General features: G+C 47.3%; 2 protein-coding genes across 13 annotated transcripts in view; one reads left to right on the forward strand and one right to left on the reverse strand.

Annotated features, from left to right (window-relative positions):
• URB1 (URB1 ribosome biogenesis homolog) overlaps nt 1-422 on the reverse strand; it is a 76,179-nt gene extending 75,757 nt beyond the window's left edge. For all 5 annotated transcript variants that reach the window (XR_010840832.1, XR_010840833.1, XM_067034996.1 and 2 more), the window contains exon 1: nt 172-422. Coding sequence is in view for 3 of the 5 variants with exons in the window: in XM_067034996.1 (XP_066891097.1) it covers nt 172-313 (142 nt within the window). In the remaining 2 variants the exon portion in view is untranslated. The remainder of the gene's footprint in view (nt 1-171) is intronic.
• A 14,920-nt stretch (nt 423-15,342) lies between these two features.
• Nucleotides 15,343-20,340, forward strand: part of EVA1C (eva-1 homolog C) — a 92,776-nt gene continuing 87,778 nt past the window's right edge. The window contains exon 1 of one of the 8 annotated variants that reach the window (XM_059065671.2): nt 15,343-15,993. In XM_059065671.2, the coding sequence (XP_058921654.1) occupies nt 15,834-15,993 (160 nt within the window). In that variant the 5' untranslated portion in view covers nt 15,343-15,833. Of the gene's footprint in view, nt 16,045-20,340 lie in introns of all 8 variants that reach the window. The other 7 variants (XM_067035004.1, XM_067035005.1, XM_067034999.1 and 4 more) reach the window with 7 other exon arrangements.

The raw sequence follows: 20,340 nt of genomic DNA on the forward strand, positions 1-20,340 counted from the left end.
CGAAAGCACCTGGGCCTCGGTAGCACCTGGGCCTCGGTTTCCCGACTGCAAATAGGGAGTCTGGTCTCTGCAGAAAGGAGCGGCTGTGTCTGCACACGGAGGCCCCAACCAGACCGAAGCCGGGAGACAGCCTCGCACGCTCGCACTCTCGTCCCCGAGCCCCACACTCACCCGGCCCCGCGCCCTGCGGGTCCCTCAGCTGAGCCTTGAAGCGCACGCCCGTGAGCTCTTCGGTGCGGGCCCGCTTGGCTGCGCCCGCTGGGGGAGCCGCGCCGTCCTGGCCGCCCGGGGCCTTCCTCTTGGGGCCCCCCATGGCCGAGAGGGCGGGAGCGCGCCGGGACCCACACACCCGGGGGCCTGACAACAGGACACGCGCGTTCAACCAACGCGTGTCTCGGGCGAACACGTGGGCTTAAAGGGGCGGGGCTGGCGGAAGAGGCAGGACCTCCGGAGGGAGGTCGGCGGAAGGGGCGGGACCTCTGAGAAGGGCGGTCCGACGGGAAGCAGGTAGTGAAGGTGCGGGAACCCGGCGTACTGGGTTCCCCCTTGGTGCTAATGGTCCAGCTGGCTTGCTGGCGGCCCGGGGCAAGCCGACACTCCACGACACCCCCGCTCGGCCGCGGCCGGGAGAGGCCCATCGGTGGCCTTCTCGAGCGTTCTTGGAAGGAAGAACCCCCAGGTCCTTCACTCCCGGAGAGCCCGAGCCCAGACGCTTGGTAGCAGCACAGTCAGATCAGTTCTTGACCTGAGGGCGCTCTGATGAAGCCTCTTGAACTTGATTGACATGCCGTGGGATTCGATACTTTGCCTGTTCGAGGCCCTGCGGGTTGGCCGGGAGGGTGGATGCCCCTGGCTAAATGCCAGGCGGGCTTCTGCGGGGAGGTCCTTGGTCAGACACCCGGTCCGAAGTCGTGTGGATCCCCCTAACCCTGACCCCTAGTGCATCTCACATCTCAGACCAAGACCAACTTGTTTGGTGGGATGTGGCCCCAGACTGACCTCCACTTCCCCCAAACTAATGGGAGGACGGGCACCCTTCCGGCCGTGCAGGGTGGGAGGAAAGGATCAAATGAAGTAACGTCTATGAAAACCCTTCGTGGACAGCACATCGGCCTCGACATCTAAGCCACCATCATTAAAATGGAGACAGCAAAGCCAGCTGTCCTGAGCGGAGAAAATGATGCAATGCATGAAAAACTGCTCTGACGGGAAAAAAAAGTACTGTGTGTTTTTGTAAGATGTTATTAATTGACTTGAGAGTCACATTAAATGTTCTGAAATAAAATGGAGACGTAAATAAATAAGTAAAAACAGGCTGGTGCATTTTTTAATACAACTTCATCAATACTTGGTTATGTGTTCAAATAAATCATGAACCATTAGATGAGTAATTTGATGTTTGCAGGAATTGTCTGTCAGCTTGTCCTTTAGTTTCAGGAAGTACCCTCCCGTGTTCTGTAAGCAGATCTGTAGTGAGCATCTGAGAACGTGGCTTTTTTGTGGCCTGTTGGAGTTTCAGAGTCTCATAGAAAAAGTCTATGGGGTTGACCCTGAGTCCCCCACCTGACAAGACTATTGTGCCTGTGGAAATGTCTACCTTGTAGGCAGGTCAGAGGGAGTGACCTGAAAAGATCTGAGCTCTTGCAGCGGTACTAAGAGAAAGGGATATGCCCAAAATTCAGGCTGTAAAGGGCAATACTCTTGTTAGCAAAGACAGAGTTAATTCTGACTAATTGTCCACAGGGGTTCTCTTCTGTGGTTAATTGCCAACCACCAAGTTTGTTTCCAACCAGGGTGGACCTGACCAAAGAGACAGCAGGGAGAGGTAGGAAACAGTCAAAAACTATTCTGCCTGTGTGGCCTTGGGCAAACAAAGAGAGAGAGTGGGAGAACTTGGCAGTACTACCCAGCTGATAAGTGGTGGACCACTCACCCTGTGTGTCCTAATCCCAATTTAAAAACAAAGAAACAGGGGACTTCCCGGTGGCGAAGTGGTTAAGAATCCGCCTGCCAATGCAGGGGACACGGGTTTGAGCCCGGGAAGATCCCACATGCCGTGGAGCAACTAAGCCTGTGCGCCACAACTACTGAACCCATGCGCCTAGAGCCCGTGTTTCACAACAAGAGAAGCCACCACAATGAGAAGCCTGTGCGCCACAATGAAGAGTAGCCCCCGCTCGCCGCAACTAGAGAAAGCCCACGTGCAGCAATGAGGACGCAACGCAGTCAAAAAAATAAATAAGTGTCTATATAAATGAATACAAAGAGATGGGTCTTGAGCTTGGTTAATGTCAATCTATCCTAAAAGGCAAGTTGACTAAGTATGCTGTCAAAAAGCCTCAGAGTGCAGGTTTTCAAATCTACAAGCTTATGAACTGGCCCTTGGACTGGGGTAAATTAGCCAAGGGAAGAGTCCAGCCTCTAATAGCCAACCAGTTCATCTCCACTGGCCATATTTCTCATTCACATCTGTTAAGTGAGTGTGTTTATTTATTCCCATTTCAATCTTACAAGGTTAAGTTCAAGTTCTGGAAATGGATAAAAGGAGAAGCTCAATCAAAGACTGTACCAAGTTCATATTAAAGCATGTTTATCACGGACTCTCAGGATGTGAGAATGATATATTGCTGTACACAAGCTGACAGTTTACCCTGCATTATTTCATCTGGTTAAACGCTTGTTAATGCAATCATATTATAGAGAGGAGAGGTATGGAATTCCTTTCTCTATTCTGGTACAAGTTTTAGTCTCTTTAGTGACGAATGTTTTAGTATGACACTTACCTGAGATCAAAACTGTTCCATTATCTGCTTGTTTAGCAGTGGGAAGAATGAAACATTCTTTCAAAAACAGTCACTATGAACTCCAGTGAAAGATAGTGTCCATAGGCTAGAAGAGATGAGTAAACCTACAGCAATATTTACTATGTGCATTGCATTATACAACCAGCCATAACAGATTCCAAAAAGTATTCCATGGTAGACTTACCCTCAAGAGATTTACAGTATCACTGGGATGATAAGTATCATTGTGATAACCTGATAAGTTCAATCACAGTAAAGAATTTAACCAAGAACCCAAGATGATATGAGATGCTACAAGGCCATGTAATAATTATCAAATGAATTATTTGAGCACTAGATACATCACATTAGTATGATCCAGGCTAGGTTGTTGTGAGTTTCTTACCGAAATGATAGTAAAGCAGAGAAGAAAACGGAAGCATCGTATTTGTCTTTTTTTTTCTCCTCTGAGACAAAGTTGAAGAGGAGCAGAAAATGTTCCCCTCTTGTCCAATATGGAACTAGCCAGAGCGTGAGGCCAGTCGATCAAAATCATGACATAGATGATGCTTGTCTTCTTAAATTTCCCCAAGTCCACTCTCTCTGCTCCCCTCCCCACACATGCACACACAGCACCTTCTTGCTGCCCCCATCTTCCCAAAGCCCCAGTTGTTGCAGCTTTCCCAGAACTTATATCCCAGGACAATGCTTCCTCCAGAATTATTCATTTTTCTGCTTCCCTCCCTATGCTAAGTCCCCCTTCTTCCCCACACTTTCTCCTTAACCTGTTTCCTTACAAAAGCTGTTTTTAGCTAGCTATCAGAAAATACAGAAATTTGGTGAATTTACCATAAGGTGTTGGAGAATAATATCAACTTGCAGCCAACCCATGAATATTTTTACACTTTTAAAGAGGGCATTTGGAGATCACAACTCACCCAATGAATTTCTAGTAGTTTCATTTTAGTCACTGTGACATTGAATGGGGGCTGGAGCTGGGGTACGAACAGGCAGGTCATGGGCCAGGAGGCAAAGAGCTTCTGAACATTCTGCGTGAATCTGCCTGTGAATTCCAGCCATTATCCCATAATTTATAGTTGGGGGGGTATGCCCCCGTGTTTAAAAATATACTTTCAAATCCATTCAGGAAGTATGCACTCATCCTACTAGGACAATTCCCATAAGAGTCACAGCCACAATAAATATGTATTGTGTTGGTGACCAGGGTCTCAGATCAGACTGCTCAAAATTACTAGGTTATTGAGTTGATGGCCCTAATCTTTGAACAGTGAAATGTAGCCAAATCCATACCCAATTAAGAGATTAAAATATCGATGATAAATTTCAAAGCTCTTGTGAAAACTGTTCTAACGTCTTAGTCATTGGACAGAAACATGAGAAAATATAGAAAATTTGAATAACAATGTCTTCAAATTAATAGCTGGTATGAGAACTTTATACACACAAACAGAATACATGTTCTTGTTAAATAACAAGGAACAGTCATAAAAATTGACTACCTCCTAGGCCACAAAGGAGGCTCTAATAAATTCCAAAAAAAAAAAAAATCAACATCATACAGACCATGTTCTCTGACCATCAAGCAATAAAATTTGACTTGATAATAAGAGAATAGGTTTTGAAAAATCCCATAAGGGGCTTCCCTGGTGGCGCAGTGGTTAAGAATCCACCTGCCAATGCAGGGGACACAGGTTCAAGCCCTGGTCTGGGAAGATCCCACATGCTGCAGAGCAACTAAGCCCGTGCGCCGCAACTACTGAGCCTGTGCTCTAGAGCCCGTGAGCCACAACTACTGAACCCATGTGCCACAACTACTGAAGCCCTTGCACCTAGAGCCCATACTCCACATCAAGAGAAGCCACCGCAATGAGACACTCGTGCACTGCAACGAAGAGTAACCCCCGGGCTCGCCACAACTAGAGAAAGCCTGTGTGCAGCAGCGAAGACCCAACAGAGCCAAAAAAAAAAAAAGGCATGTAATTAAAAAAAAAAAATCCCATAAGCCTGGGAGAGGGAAAACAAAAACAAAACTTCTAAGTAATCCTTGGGAAGCATTAGGGAAATTATGAAAGACTTGGAATGCAATAAAACGAACACTTTACATTGCTTAGTCTGTGAGACAAAGGTCTTAGAGGAAAATTTATAGCTTTAAGTACATTTATCAGAAAGCAAGAAAGGTTGAAAACAAATGAACTGATAATACATATTCAAATCAAGAAATTGGAAAAAGTACAATAGAATCAACCCAAAGAAGTAAGAAGAAAAAAGTAGCGAAGATAAGGAGAGAAACCAGTTATAAAGAAAATGAGAAAAACAATAAAGAATATTCACAAACCAAAAGCTGATTGTTTTTGTTTTTTAGATTAAGTAAACAAACCTGTGGAAAGATAAATGAGGAAGGAAAAAGAAAAACTGCTAAACAACAAGACACAGGAGTAAAGGGGGAAAACAGTATACAAGCATAGATTTTTAATAGTAAATATTTAAATATATTTATAAATGTATTTAGAAACAACTATTCACAAAAACTTTCAAAACTAAAAGAAGTTAACAAATTACCCTTCTGGAAAAGGGTAAAAATCCCAAAACTGACACAAAAAACACTAGAAAATTTGGATAGACCAATAATTGTTAAATAAAATGATATGATAACCGAACCTTTCCCAAGGTACAGGTGATTTTCAGGTAAGTTCTTGCAATCTTTTAAGAAACAGATAATCGCTACCTTATTCAGTTTGCTTCATAAAACAAAAAAGAAGGAAAGATTCTCAACATCTTTTATGAGGCTAATATAACCTTAAATAGGAAACTACCTATAGATAATACAAAGTAAGAAAATGATGGGCTTATTTCACTTATGGACATAGATGTGGGTAAATAAAATATTAACTAACCTAATGCAACACTGCACTTAAAAAAAAAAGACACGAAATACAATGATGGTTTGATGTCATGTCTATGTAATTCACCACATTAATGGATTAAAGGAGAAAAATTAATTATCTCAATAGATGGAAAAATGCATTTGAAAAAATACCTAGTCATGATTTTTAAATTCACATAAAACTAGGAATAGAAGGAACTTCTTTAACTTAATAAAGATTATATGTACCTAAAACCTACAGTAACCATTTTACATAATGGAAAGATTTTAGATGCATTTGAATTATGACTGAGAACAATAGGAAGGACACAGATGAATTCACACTATGCTGCTGTCTATTACTAGAGGTCCTGGTTAATGAGATAAGGTAAGGCAAAGAAACAAGATATGGAAGAATTAGAAGAGACAAAACTGTCATCTACTTATAAAATTCAACAGAAATACAAACTAAATAAAAGTTTAGCCAGGTTGTCAGTTTAGCCAGTTGCCCTGTGTCATGTGGGATCTTTGGGATCTTGGGATCTTTGGGATCTTAGTGACCTGACCAGGGATCGAACCCTTGTCCTCTGCATTGGAAGGGGGGAAGTCCCCTCAGTGCCTTTGCATTTGCTGTAGCTCCTACTTGGAATGCTCTTCCCCCACGGGTTGCTGCCCTAACTCACTCAGGGCTGTCCGCTGGTCCCTGTGTACACCAGTCACCCCCCCCACCCCGCCCCAAGCCTTTACTCATCTCCAGAGTGCTCAAGCTGACCTGTCTACCTTCCTTCTGAAGGTTTTTATGAAACATTGTATTTCCCTCAACTTATAAAAACCTTCCAATATGTGAGTTTCTTGCGGTACTCTGGGCAGTTTGGTGCCCAGTTTGGGAACTGCAAATCTAGACAATCCAAACATTATGAAGACCTTACTTTGTCAACAAGAACTGCGTAAACTGTGTCTGGCTGACTCTCCAACTGACCTCCCTTTTACCACTCTGGCCCTCCCTCCCTTGCAGACACAATGGCCCTTTTTTTGTTTCCTGACCTCTCTGATTACCTTGCTACCTCAGTGCCTTTGCATTTATATATATATATATATTTGGTTGCATCGGGTCATGCGTTGTGGCATGCGGATCTTTTCGTTGCAGCACGTGGGCGTCTCTCTAGTTGTGGCGCACAGGCTCCAGAGAGCCTGGCTCAGTAGTTGCTGCTCGGGCTTAGTTGCCCTGCGCGCACATGGCGTGCGCGCATGTGTGTGTGTGTGTGAGTTTTAGTTATTAGTTTTTAAAATCAGCACTTTTTAATGGAAACAACTTGACCAAAACTCTGGCACAGAATTTTGAGACCTCTTAAAACAAAGTTTAATGAGAAAAAAGAAAAAAAAAACCCAAAACGATGGCACCAAAGATCAATGGGAAAAAGATGGTGTGGTGCATTGCAAAGCTCATCCACAAATCCCTACCAGCCTGGAATGCAAGCCTCTTGGCAGTGAGACTTTGCAGTTCCTTCCTTTTGAGGGAGAGGTGTTTCTTCACCCATCCAGGAACAGTTTGGATTTAGAGGTCTCAGCAGCCAAGTACCACTGCCACCTCAGAGAATTCCTGGCTTGCTAGTTTAAATTATGACAGTTCTGTGCGTTTTCATTATTTCCTTTACTTTCTTTAGTCTTTAGTATTCAGTTTACATGTTTTGGTGTTTGTTAACATTTTAACTACATCAACACTGCAATTTTACTTTGTTGCTATTGAAATAATCCTGGACCACTAATTCCAAATGCAATTATATTTTCAAAGAGATTTTGTGGGGGACAAATCACCCCTGAAAGTGCAGAATGGTAGACAGGTCGACTTGAGCACTCTGGAGATGAGTAAAGGCTTGATGCGGGGTGGGGTGGTGGTGACTGGTGTACACAGGGACCAGCGGACAGCTCTGAGTGAGTTAGGGCAGCAACCCGTGGGGGAAGAGCATTCCAAGTAGGAGCTACAGCAAATGCAAAGGCACTGAGGGGACTTCCCCCCTTCCAATGCAGAGGACAAGGGTTCGATCCCTGGTCGGGTCACTAAGATCCCAAAGATCCCAAGATCCCAAAGATCTCACATGACACAGGGCAACTAAGCCCGAGCAGCAACTACTGAGCCAGGCTCTCTGGAGCCTGTGCGCCACAACTAGAGAGACGCCCACGTGCTGCAACGAAAAGATCCGCATGCCACAACGCATGACCCGATGCAACCAAATATATATATATATATATATAAATGCAAAGGCACTGAGGTAGCAAGGTAATCAGAGAGGTCAGGAAACAAAAAAAGGGCCATTGTGTCTGCAAGGGAGGGAGGGCCAGAGTGGTAAAAAGGAGGTCAGTTGGAGAGTCAGCCAGACACAGTTTACGCAGTTCTTGTGGACAAAGTAAGGTCTTCATAATATTTGGATTGTCTAGATTTGCAGTTCCCAAACTGGGCACCAAACTGCCCAGAGTACCGCAAGAAACTCACATATTGGAAGGTTTTTATAAGTTGAGGGAAATACAGCAATTCCTGACATCTATTGCAAACCGTGAACTCAAGGTAGTTCATAATTTCAACATTAGATTGTGCTACTTTTCTTTCTCTTTTTTTTCTGCCTCTGCCATCACACTGTGTTCTCTTTTTAAATGTTTATTTATTTATTTACTTATTTTTGGCTGCGTTGGCTCTTTGATGCTGCATGCGGGCTTTCTCTCGTTGAGGCGAGCGGGGGCTACTCTTTGCTGCTGTGCGCGGGCTTCTCATTGCGGTGGCTTCTCTTATTGCGGAGCATGGTCTCTAGGTGCAAGGGCTTCAGTAGTTGTGGGCTCAGTAGTTGTGGCACACGGGCTTAGCTGCTCTGCGGCATGTGGGAATCTTCCCGGACCAGGGATCGAACCCATGTCCCCTGAATTGGCAGGTGGATTCTTAACCACTGTGCCACCAGGGAAGGCCCTGTTCTACTTTTCTTTCTTTCTTCTTCTCTTCTTCTTCTTCTTTTTTTTTTTTTTGGTGCTATTTTTCTATCAAAGATGTCAGAGCTTCACAAAGCTGGGATTTCAGTGGTTACTGTAATAAAAAGCAAGTACCAAGAAAAATCTACATGAAACAGAAAATAAGGGTGGCAGTGTCCAATCTGATTTCAAGGTTGGAGAGATAGCAACGTGCCTAATGGGTGTGCATACCCCCTTAGTAAATAATTGCGGTTGTTTAAGAATAAAATAAAAAATCGTTTTTCTTTTACATAATTTACATTTTCCCCAAATAGCTACTTAATTAATTGTTAGAACATAAATACTTGCTAAGTTGTTTGGATCTAGCTATTTAATACATTTTTAACAGTTCAATAATTTTTTTTGGCCTAGGGGCCCTGCAAAAAATCAGTGGGACAATAAGGGCACCATGAACTGAGAAAGTCTGGGAACCTCTGTTCTATACCCTTAAATGGAATTCACTTTCATTGGTTCTGAATTACTGTTAATGGAGTTTAATTTGTTTTTGTTTTTGTTTTTGTTTTGGTAGCTTTAATCTTCCCCTTGGGAATGATCATTTAAATTAAAATTTTCTTTTTTTTTTGTTTACCCATGTTTATAGCTGTATCATTCACAATAGCCAAGACGTTGACGCAACGCAAGTGCCCATCCAAAGATAAATGGATAAACAAAATGTGGTGTCTACATGCAACGGAATATTATCTAGCCTTAAAAAGGAAGGAAATTCTGTGACATGCTACAACATGGATGAAACTTGAAGACATCAGGCTCCGTGAAAGAAGCCAGACACAAGAGGACAAATGCTGTATGGTTACACTTAGATGAGGGACCTAGAGTAGTTAAATTCATAGAGACAGAAGGTAGAATGTTGTTGCCAGGGCCTAGAGAAAGAGGAGAATGGAGAGTTCTTGTTTAACGGGGACAGAGTTTCAGTTTTTGAAGATGAAGAACGTTCTGGAGATGGACGGAAGTAATGGTTGTACAACAATGTGAATGTACTGAATACCATTAAACTGTACACTTAAAAATGGCTGAAATGGTAAATGTTAGGTTATGTGTGTTTCACCACAATAAAAAAAATGATTTATGAAATTCATGGACCGCAGTTATTATTCCTAAGACAAATTAAGATTCTCACCTACAGAGAGCGCCCTTGTCAGTTCCCAGTAACTTTCCGTGGTGGGTTGCAGAAACTGTACTGTCTGAAGCTGCAGGTTTCTCCTCTCCCAGCACCTGTGCAGCAGTCCTCCCCCTCCCAGCCTCTCCCTCACCCTTCTGAGGCTTTTGCTAAAGGATTTTTACTGCTGTTGACCAAAGGGAAACAGACTTGGGTTATACATGCCCACCCTCCTCTTTTCTTCCTTCTCAGAGAGACACAGTTACGAGAGGTGCCAATATGGTCTATATGGTGAAGATGCACCGGTCAGAATGGCCATCATCAGAAAATCTACAAACAATAAATGCTGGAGAGGGTGTGGAGAAAAGGGAACGCTCTTGCACTGTTGGCGGGAATGTAAATTGATACAGCCACTGTGGAGAACAGTATGGAGGTTCCTTAAAAAACTAAAAATAGAACTACCATATGACCCAGCAATCCCACTACTGGGCATATACCCTGAGAAATCCATCATTCAAAAAGAGTCATGTACCACAATGTTCATTGCAGCTCTATTTACAATAGCCAGGATATGGAAGCAACCTAAGTGTCCATCGACAGATGAATGGATAAAGAAGATGTGGCCCATATATACAATGGAATATTACTCAGCCATAAAAAGGAACGAAACTGAGTTATTTGTAGTAAGGTGGGTGGACCTGGAGTCTGTCATACAGAGTGAAGTAAATCAGAAAGAGAAAAACAAATACCATATGCTAACACATATATATGGAATCTAAAAAAAAAATGGTCATGAAGAACCTAGGGGCAAGACAGGAATAAAGACACAGACCTACTGCCATACGCTGTGTCCTCTGGCAGGGCAAGCTTGGTAGTTCAGAGCTAGATGTGTTTCTTTGCAGCCCTCTATGGAATATCCTTCCATCAGCACACTTTCCCTTCTGATGGCACAGAACGAAGTAGGAAGAGTAGGGGGTTGTGATCTCTGGAGAAAACTTCCCTGCTCTCAGGTGCGGCCCAGGCAGGCTGGATTCCCTGCAGCATTTGCTGTGTCACTGGCAGCAGGGAGCAGTCTCAGGGTGTCTGTGGGAACAGCACTTTCCAGCCTCAGAGGGGAAAATGGTGTCTGCTCCTTCCAGGATGGAGTCATGCTCTCCTCCAGAAACTTGAGTTTACCACCTTGAATACTTGGGAACGCTTACGCTGAAAACTCCCAAGAATCAGAATTCAATCATTCACAATGCTTCAGGAATCGCCCCCAAGTTTGCTCATGCTACATTCTTCTTCTATAAAGAGAAAAATATGAACAACATGAAAACAAACAGAGCAAGAAAGAAATGAAAATATGTATTTAAGAAAACATGAAGGAATGTCTTGGAACCAGTATAGATTTAGGCCAACTTCCTGAAATCCTACGTCTAATTTAAATAGGCTGTGGGCTTTCAGAGCCAAAATGGACTTTTTGATTCCACCATTTTCATTTTGCAGACGAAAGTCAGGGAGGTCCAATGCCTCCGCCAGTGGCTGTCTGTCAGGGGCAGAGTACAGGCTATTGCACTTGATGCCTTTGACCTTGGACGGACAGCAGTTTTGAGCCCATATTCTTAAAGGTTTCCTTCCACAGGCTTTTGGGCCAAACATTCCCCTCACAGCCTCTCAAGTGCATCCCCAGCTTTCACAATCTTCAGTGAGCAGCTCCTTGCTATTGATGTGGCTCTTTGATGCCAGCTCTATGAACAAACCACCGTTTGTTGCTTTTTAAAAATAAGCCTTTTTAGCTCTGGACAACATTCGGCCTCAGTATCCTGAGCTGAAAGGTTGGTTTCTTTGCAGCTGACAAATGATGGCTTATGTTTTCTCAGAACGGCTGCAGCCCATCTTTGTTGAAAGCCCCAAAGCCTTACTGTGATAGCCCAGTGAGAGCACAGAGTCAGGCTGGAGTTTAAGTGCACAGCACACAAACATCCTCCAAAGCAGGTTTGGCTACGTGCGGAGGAAAGTATCCAGGATCTCAAGGAAGGAGGAAAATAGAGATGTAACTTAGAGCTGGAAAGAAGGAACAGAGTTGCTTCAAAAGGAAGGGGGGAGAAAAGGGCAGGAATCAAAGTATGTAATTTACAGTATCCTGCAAGGATGCCTCTTACACCCAGAATGAATGCTCCAGGTACAGAGGCACTTCTCAAACTCACATGCGAGAAGGGGCAAGATGGCCAATGGTGCCACCACATAGAAAGGAACACTTTTAGTTTCCTCCATGTTGACATCCATCCCTTAATTTCTGTACCTTTGCAGTTTAAGAGGACTTCAAATTCTGCCACAGATGATCTGTGAGGGTCGTGATGTCGGTTTCCATATCTGGCTGCTCCTGCCTTCTCTCTGGGCCTGCAAAGCGCCAGCCCAATGCTCAGTCACAGCCTCCAGGCTCCCCTCCCCTCCTGACCATCTCCCTGGACCCACTTTGTGGTCTTTGTTTGATCTTTTAAAAAAATGGCTTTATAGACAACAAGGTTCTATTGTATAGCACAGGGAAGTATATTCAATAACCTGTAATAAACCATAATGGAAAAGTATATGAAAAAGAAAAGAATTTTTTAAAGAATATATATATAGTCTATATACATATATATATAACTGAGTCACTTTGCTGTACAGCAGTAATTAACACAACATTGTAAATCAACTATACTTCAATAAAAAAATTTAAACGAAAAAACAGTTTTATGGGGGGAATGCCCCGGCAGTCCAGTGGTTACGATTCTGCGCTTCCACTGCTGGAGTCATGGGTTCAATCCTCGGTTAAGGAGCTAAGATCCCGCGTGCCGCTCCGTGCAGCCAAACAAAAAAAACCACCCCAGCTTTATGGAGATACAATCCACATACTACACAACTCACCCATTTATAGTTCAGTGGGTTTTGGCATATTACATTATTAATTTTTTTGAAGTTGTGGTAACTACATGACATAAAAATTGCCATTTTCAGTGTACAATTAAGTGGCGTTAATGACATCCACAGTGTTATACAGCTATCACCACCATCTGTTTCTCAACTCTTGGAAACCTCTAATCTATTTTCTGTTTCTATAAATTTGTGTATTCTAGATATGTCATGTAAGTGGAACTCTGCAATATTTATCATTTTCTTATTTCACCTAGCATAATGTTTTTAAGGTGCTTCTAGGCTGTAGCATGTATCAGAAGTTCATTCCTTTCTATGACTGGATAATATTCCACATTTTGTTTATCCATCCATCCATTGATGGACACTTGGGTTGCTTCCACCTTTCGGCTATTACGAATAATGCTGCTATGACCAGGAGTGTACAAATATCTCTTGGAGTCCCTGCTTCCAATTCTTAGGAGTATAATCCCTGGACCCACTGTTGACCCCTCCAGTCCAGGTGCATTCAGCAGCCAGAGTCATCTTTTACCAACACACACCTGATTGCATCACTCATCTGCTTACAATCCTTTGCTGGCTTAAGACGGAAGTGTTCACCAGGGCTCGGGATAAAGATGGAAGTGTTCTGGGACTTCCCTGGTGGTCCAGTGGGTAGGACTCCTCGCTTTCACTGCCAAGGGCCCGGGTTCAATCCCTGGTTGGGGAACTAAAATCCCACAAGCTGTGCAGTGTGGCCGCAAAAAAAAAAAAAAAAAAAAAAAAGATGGAAGCGTTCACCAAGGTCTCTGGGTCCCTGAGCTCTGGCAGCTGACCTCTCCACGTCACCCTGCCCTGCCTTGCCCTTTTCTCCATGCTCCACGTCCTGCATGCATTTCTGGAGCCATGCTTCTTTGGGATTTCACGTAAGCTGTTCCCTTTTCCTAAGATGTCCATCCTCCCCAAACTGATACCTAGCTTTTGCTTGGCCACCCATCTTGTCTTAAAAAGGTCCCTAACACCTCCTTCCCTTCCTCCTTCCCTCCCTGGGTCTCGTTCCCATGGCTCCTTGGCATTCCCTGTTCAGTGTCTGTCTTCCTCACTGTACCAATGACGAATACTGACTACTTACTCGTTCCAGGCCTCGTCCAACCCATGTCACCTGTTGCATGCAACTCATTCAATTCTCACAATAAGCCTGACGCCTTTACAGGTAAGGAGGCCTGCGGATGCCGGCACACCTAGTAGCAGTGTCCACACGGGCAACGGGAAACCAGAGCACCCCTACGGGTCAGTGGTGGCAGCCACCAGCCCCGAGGGAGCATGGCTCCCTTCCTGTGTTAGGAGTGTCCCCAGCTCCTAGAAGAGGATCCGGAATACCCAGGTACCTAATTCATATCTAAAGTAGATGGATGCACGGAATGGAAAGAACACCAGGGAACCGAGTTTTAAGCAAACGTCACTTACTGAATGGCTGCTAAGTGCTGGGCATCCTTACCCACCCTCCCTGCCTCCGTTTCCCCAGCCTAGAACGTGCACAAGAATACTTAGGTCCAAGGGTTATTGAGAAGGTTGAATATTTTCATGTGAATTTGAAAAATCATTGTGCCTGGCTGACTGGGTCCCACTAACAAATACTGATGTTTGCATTTGCCCCTCTCACCCCTAGCCCGAGACAGGGAGGTAATGGCCGGAATCCCAGTTCTCCTGGCCCTGGCCCTGCTGGAGCACGGTGTGAGACGCAGTGACACCCAGCTCTCCGGGATCCTTGCGGCCCACCTCTAAGAGGTTCCCCCCAGGTAGGCCAGCGAGTCTCGGTTTTTCTCTGTCCAGGCCGCCCCGCCGCACTCTGCGGCGTGCGCGGTGCAGTTCAGAGCCGGCCGGCGCAGGGCGCCCGGGCCCGCCCTTGGGCCTCATGATCTACATTTCCGCGTCAGGCCCGCCGCGAACTTGGCATGCCCTCCCGCGGTGTTCGGGAACACTTTGTGCCGAGAGCCCGCCCGCCCGGCCCTCCTCCTTCCCGCCGGCGCCGCCTGGCCCGGACGCCCCGCGCAGTCCGCGGGGTTTGGGTTCCTGGACCCCAGGTACCCCACCCGGCGCGCGGCCACGGAGCCCCCAAGTACTTGGGGTTCCCCCGAACCCTAGCCGTGCAGCCCGCTCCTCGCCCACGGGCTGGGCGTCCAAACGTAGGTTACACCGCGCGTAATCGAGAGGTTCAGAAAGATGCTGTGGCCCATTTTAAAACAAAGCCCATTTATTGCGTTCGGCGGCTGTTTGGGCCGGTCCAGTGTCAGATCCTCTGAGCGCGGCGGACAACCAGTACCCAAAGGAAACGTAGTCGCAGCGAAAAGAAACCGGCTCTGGAGGTATCTGATCCATTTTCAGCACAATGCACATCCCTCCTCCCCCCACCTACTCCCCCGAGCCCCGCGATGGTTCCCCTCCTGGCTGCGTAAGCTTTGGCGTCGGGCAATGCTCCGGGTCTCGGTCTTCTATTCTGTGCAATGGGGATAACTGTGCGTGCTTGGTGATTCTGCACGTGGAGCGCGCTGGGTCGCAGGGACGTCAGTGCTGCGGTCCCACACCTCCAGTACCCCACCTTCCCGCGGCCCCCACCCCAGGGCTCCCGGGCTCCAAGCGCGGCTCTGGCTCCTAAGTGCGTCACGGGCACCGGCCGCACTCCACAGGCGGCCAGGGCGAGGCTGGCACAGGGCCAGCGCGGGCCAGGCCAGGGGCGCTGAGCCGTCTCCGGGGCGGGGACCCGGGCGTGGAAGGCGCTAAAGTTGCGCGACCCTCGGCGCGCTGTTGGGGGCGCCCTCCGCGGCGGGCAGCGCGCCAGGGACCGGCCTCCGCAGCTCTGGGCGCGAGAGGCTACACTTTCCCTTTGCCCCCCGCCCTCGTTTCCTCCCGCGCGGCCGCAGCGGAGATTTCCTCTCGGGGAAACCACGCGGACTCTTCCCGGGGCTCCTCGCCCCGCCCCAGTTCTCCGCCCCCTCCTCTTTGCTGGGGAGCCGGTGCTAGCCCGTGGCGGGGAGGAGGCTCTGGCAGCCTGGGCCAGGAGGTGGCAGGGGGCCGCGGAGCCGCTGGCTACCAACTCACCCTGCCATGTGACACCGCCCTCCGCCCAGCGACCCCCCGCGCCCCGGGCCCGCGCCCGCGCTCTGTCGCGCCGCGCACCATGCTCCTGCCGGGACACGCGCGCCCACCGCCAGCGCCCCAGCCAGCACAGCATCCCGGCCTCCGCAGGCAGGCAGAGCCTCCCGGGCAGCTCCTGCGCCTCTTCTACTGCACCGTCCTGGTGTGCTCCAGAGAGATTGCAGCGCTCACGGACTTCTCCGGTAAGAAGCGACCTCCCTCGCTGTGCGCCCCCGGCGCCGCGGGGCGCCCAGGTGAGCCCTCGGTTGGGGGCAGGCGCCCGAGGGGGCAAGGCCGGGTTGGTTTAAAGTTGGAGTGCGCTCAGAGCCAGTTTTCTTGCCTGATAATAGGAGCCCTTAGCATATTCAGTAGCTGCGCATGTGAGGTGGTGGTGGCAGGGGAGCCCCCCCCCCCCAGAAGGAAGGGTGGGTAGGGTATTTGGAGTTTTTCCCTCAATGAGTTGACCTCCTCGTCAATTTCCCAGGGTCAGGGACCCGACCCCGATGGATGCGGGTCGGCTTAAAATATCTTAAACTGAGCCCTGTGCCGCGCTCAGCGCTGTTGAAACACGTGTTGTGGTCCACGTTGCACTTGGTTTGCTCTCCGCATAGTCAGGGTGTGCCCCAGCCAGCCTCCCAGGTGCCCACGTAAGGAATCCAGCCCAGAGGACACTTGACCTGAAGTCTGCGCCGACAGGCACGAGGAAAGCCCAAGGGGTTGGGAGGTCTGGTGGAGATGCAGTAAGAAGATGAGTAGAAGCTTACAGAACAGACAGGAGACTGAGGGGTAGGGCTTGACCGCCAAAAGGCACCAGCGTCCCCCACCTCCATCCCCCATTGCCCGTCTCCTATCGCCTTAACAAAAAAATAACGACTTCCCCCTCCCAGTAAAGGATGAGGCTTTTCTTTGGGGGGATTGCGACCAAGGCTTCCGCAGCTTATCTCAGACAGTTCTGGCGCTGTAGGTGTGGCGCAGCAAAGTGAGAGAAGTCTCTGGGTTGACGAGGGCTATAGGAGCCGCGTTCTTACGTTACAGCCGCGCTTGCTTAGAGTGACAGCGTCCTTGCAATTGTATCGGACCTGGGTCTCCGTCTGGCGAGGTTGGAGGCCTTTCACCCTTTCCTCGCCCCTGCCCTGCCCTGCCCTGCCCAGGAAGCAGCTCTGAATGCTACTCTTCCCCTTCTCCAGCATCTTCTGCCAAGTCCAGGCTTCCCGCATCCCTGCCTGAGGGTCTTCTGCGGTATAATCATGGTAAACAGGAGTCGTTCCTCAGCCCTATTTGTGCAGTAGACTAGTACATGGCAGGGGAAACTGGCAAACCAGAAGCCGAGTTGGGTTTCTAGTTTACTTACAGAGAATGTCATTGTTAGCTGAGAGCCCTTGGGTCAGAGTTTCTTTGCTTTGAATATTTAATATCAAGGCAGTGTTTCCACCTAGCAAAGGAAGCCAAGATATGTCTATTTGGCAAGGAAACTGTGGTCCTGAAAATCCAGCACCACAGGGTCAGAGCACTGTGGTAAATGTGCTGGGAAAATGCTGAATATCAAGTGCTATTGACTTTTTTTTTTTTTTGGTAATAGAACTTTCTTGGCTGCTAGGAAAGTTCTCTCTTTGCTGGTTTAAGCTATGGAAAGCAGTTCTGAATTCAGCCACCATCAAGCTCTGAATATTGTTAAGGAAAGAACTGAAAGGCAGCAAGCCCTTCTTTTGTGACGTCATGGTAACTGAACGAATACTGCTTTAGGTAAATCGCGGTGTAACCATTAGATTGTTTTCATAGATTAAAGACACTTAGAGTTTGTTTCTTTAGTGAAGCAGTTGCAATCCTTGAAGCAGTCTATAGGTTACCACCCAAGATTAGAATTGTCTGTATGGAGCAAATGTTCCAGAGGGTGAACTTGAGCTATCAAGCAGGGATGCTCTGCCCTGGGAAATGGATGTTTTCATACATGTTTTTCTAAATGACTACACAATGAAAGGAATTTTCTCCTGCTTTTGATGGGAACCTAAATTCCAGGGTTTAAAACTCCCTGAGCCAGCGTTGGGTCGGCGGTGATATTTCCAGGTGCATCCACAAGGAGTTCCCATGTTTCCTCTGGCCAGCCTTGCTCTTCAGTGATGTGAAGACCAGGGAGAAAGTGCCCGGGAGCCTTTTGGGAAGAAGAAAAGAAAAATAAGCTTCTCTGAAACCACAGACACACTCAGGTTTAGATCTAAATTCTATCTTGTGTGGCATCAGGGAAATATTAGAAAAGGCTCAGGGAGAAAGATGAAGTCTGCAACGTTGATTCATTTGCTTTGAAACTTAATGAACCTTTAGGGACCCCCTAACCATGTGACATACGGCATCGAGGAAAACTCCTCATCTCCAAAGATGACAGTCTGAGGGTTCAGTTGAATGTTTTCATTGAAGCAGTGGATCCTGATCACGTGGCTCCAACACACACACCCCCGCCCCTGCCGCCCCCACTCAAAGCCTGATGCCTGCTTTCCTGGGGACAGGAGGTCCTATTCCTGCACTTCGAGGGGTGTGTAGAAACCAGTGCCTGAAAAAAGACAGTGGACCCTCCCTGTCGGAGCCTGACAGCAATAGCTGAGAGCTGGAGAGCAGCATTGGACAATGTAGTTACTTGCTTGCTTTTCTAAACAAGGAAACATCAAAAAGCCAGAGGGAGAGTGGAGGGAACTTGGGACCCCCTCAACCTTGGTAAAGAAGGGGATGGAAGAAGGATGGTGAATCCAGGTGAAAGAAAGTGCCAAAATGAAAGGGATCCCAGCTATTGCCTGTACAGTATAGGGCCTCCAGGGACATTGACAGTGCAGAGTTTTGGAAAGTTACTTAAGCCTTTCTCTTCTTTGCAACTCTTCCTTGAGCTTTTTCCTGAGGCTGTCAGCTGGTGTAGTTTTCCTGGGTCATTGATTTTTTTTGCCCCAGGGATTCCAGCATCGGATCTCACTCTTAATAAGCCAGAGGCTGCATCGGGGGCCTCCTCCTCCCCCTCCATGCTCGTGACTTGTGCTAATCACCTCCAAGCCTGCTAGGAAACAGGCTCCCTAAACGCCCCCTTCCCTCTCCTCCCTGAAGACATTGAGATGCTGCCAGCGGCCACTGGAAGGCTATCATCACTGCATTAAAAACACATCCCAGGAAGGCAAGAACAGTTCATGCAAAATTACTGCCTCTGATCCTTAATCCCAAACTCAGATGTGCTTGGCTTTCATCCATTTTCCTCTGGGATGGTCTTCTGTTCTTTTGACTGCATTCCCAAATTGAGGATTTAGCCTCAGAGGTCCAAACTGATCACTGATTGTTTTTTTTTAATAGAAATATAATGTCAGCATCATCTTTGTTCAAAGAACAAGGCAGGATGAGGGCAGAGGGGAGGGAGGGGTGCCATTTTGGTTCCAGCCATAAAATGCTAAGGATCCTCTACATTTGGTCCTGCTTTAAAGCGTGATGGTTCAGTGCATCCCTGAACTTAGTTTGCCGTGTCCCTCAGATCTTGTTCATTTTTTGGTGGTTTTACTCTTGGCCGAGAGCAGGCACAGTCTTCTCCTTTGGCTCTTCGCTTTCTCCCTCTTCTGTTTGTTTTGTGCTTTTTCTTTCTTTTCTTTCTTCTCAGAGAAGTTCAAAGTGATGGATGGGCTGATGGGCAGAGAGGGAAGGAAAGGATGGAAAATTCATCAAGTTCCCACTTGGATTCCTAGAAAACCCTTGACTTTTGACAAAGTCGTCATGACCATATGTTTACACGTTTGGTTTTACCGTAGGGCACATAGTGGTAAATGTGGGAAGCAGAAAGGAAAGGAGGTGAGAAACAAGGGGAGTGGAGCAGCTTTTAAGGCCTTCCTTGCTACCCAAATGTCCTCAGACCTCAAAGAAAGGGCACTGCACGAGAGAAGTGGGTCTCTGGGCTGACGTCCTACCTCCTGCCCCCGGGGCATCAGTAGCCCAAGCAAACAAGGTGTGGGGCTTGTTATCAGATCATGTGCAGCCCAGCAAATAAGCCCCCATCCTAGCTCCTTATTTCATTGGTCAGGAATTTCAGAATGTAGAAAAATGGTCATTCAGTTGAACTTGGGGGCTCGGGGCTGGGAACTTGGTCGTGATGGAGTTGTCCATTTAGCAGAGGCTGAACCTTCCTGTTCTGTTCAGAGAGGCAGTGGGTCTCAACCCTGGCAGCACACTAGAACTGCTTGAGTCTAAACAAATGTATGGATGCTCTAGCAGCAACTGAAGGCTTCTGATTTAATTGATCTGGGAGATCCAGGCATTGGTCTCTTTTTCAAAGCCCCCAGGCAATTCTAGTGCACAGCCAGAGTTGAGAACCACTGCTCTGGTGTCAGAGGGCAGGGCTGCCTCCTGTCTTTGTGTCGGTTCATCCAGGGGGAACACAGGCATGACGGGGTCTCCCTTCACCCCCCCACACCCCAGGGCTCACCACCAGGGAGACCAGGATGTATTTTCCCAGCTCGCAGTTTGCCACTGTATCCCAGCCCACACGTATGCACACACGTATACATACATGCACGTGTGCCCATGTACACACA

Source organism: Kogia breviceps, chromosome 5 (assembly GCF_026419965.1).
Source record: "Kogia breviceps isolate mKogBre1 chromosome 5, mKogBre1 haplotype 1, whole genome shotgun sequence".
Classification (NCBI taxonomy): Eukaryota; Metazoa; Chordata; class Mammalia; order Artiodactyla; family Physeteridae; genus Kogia; species Kogia breviceps.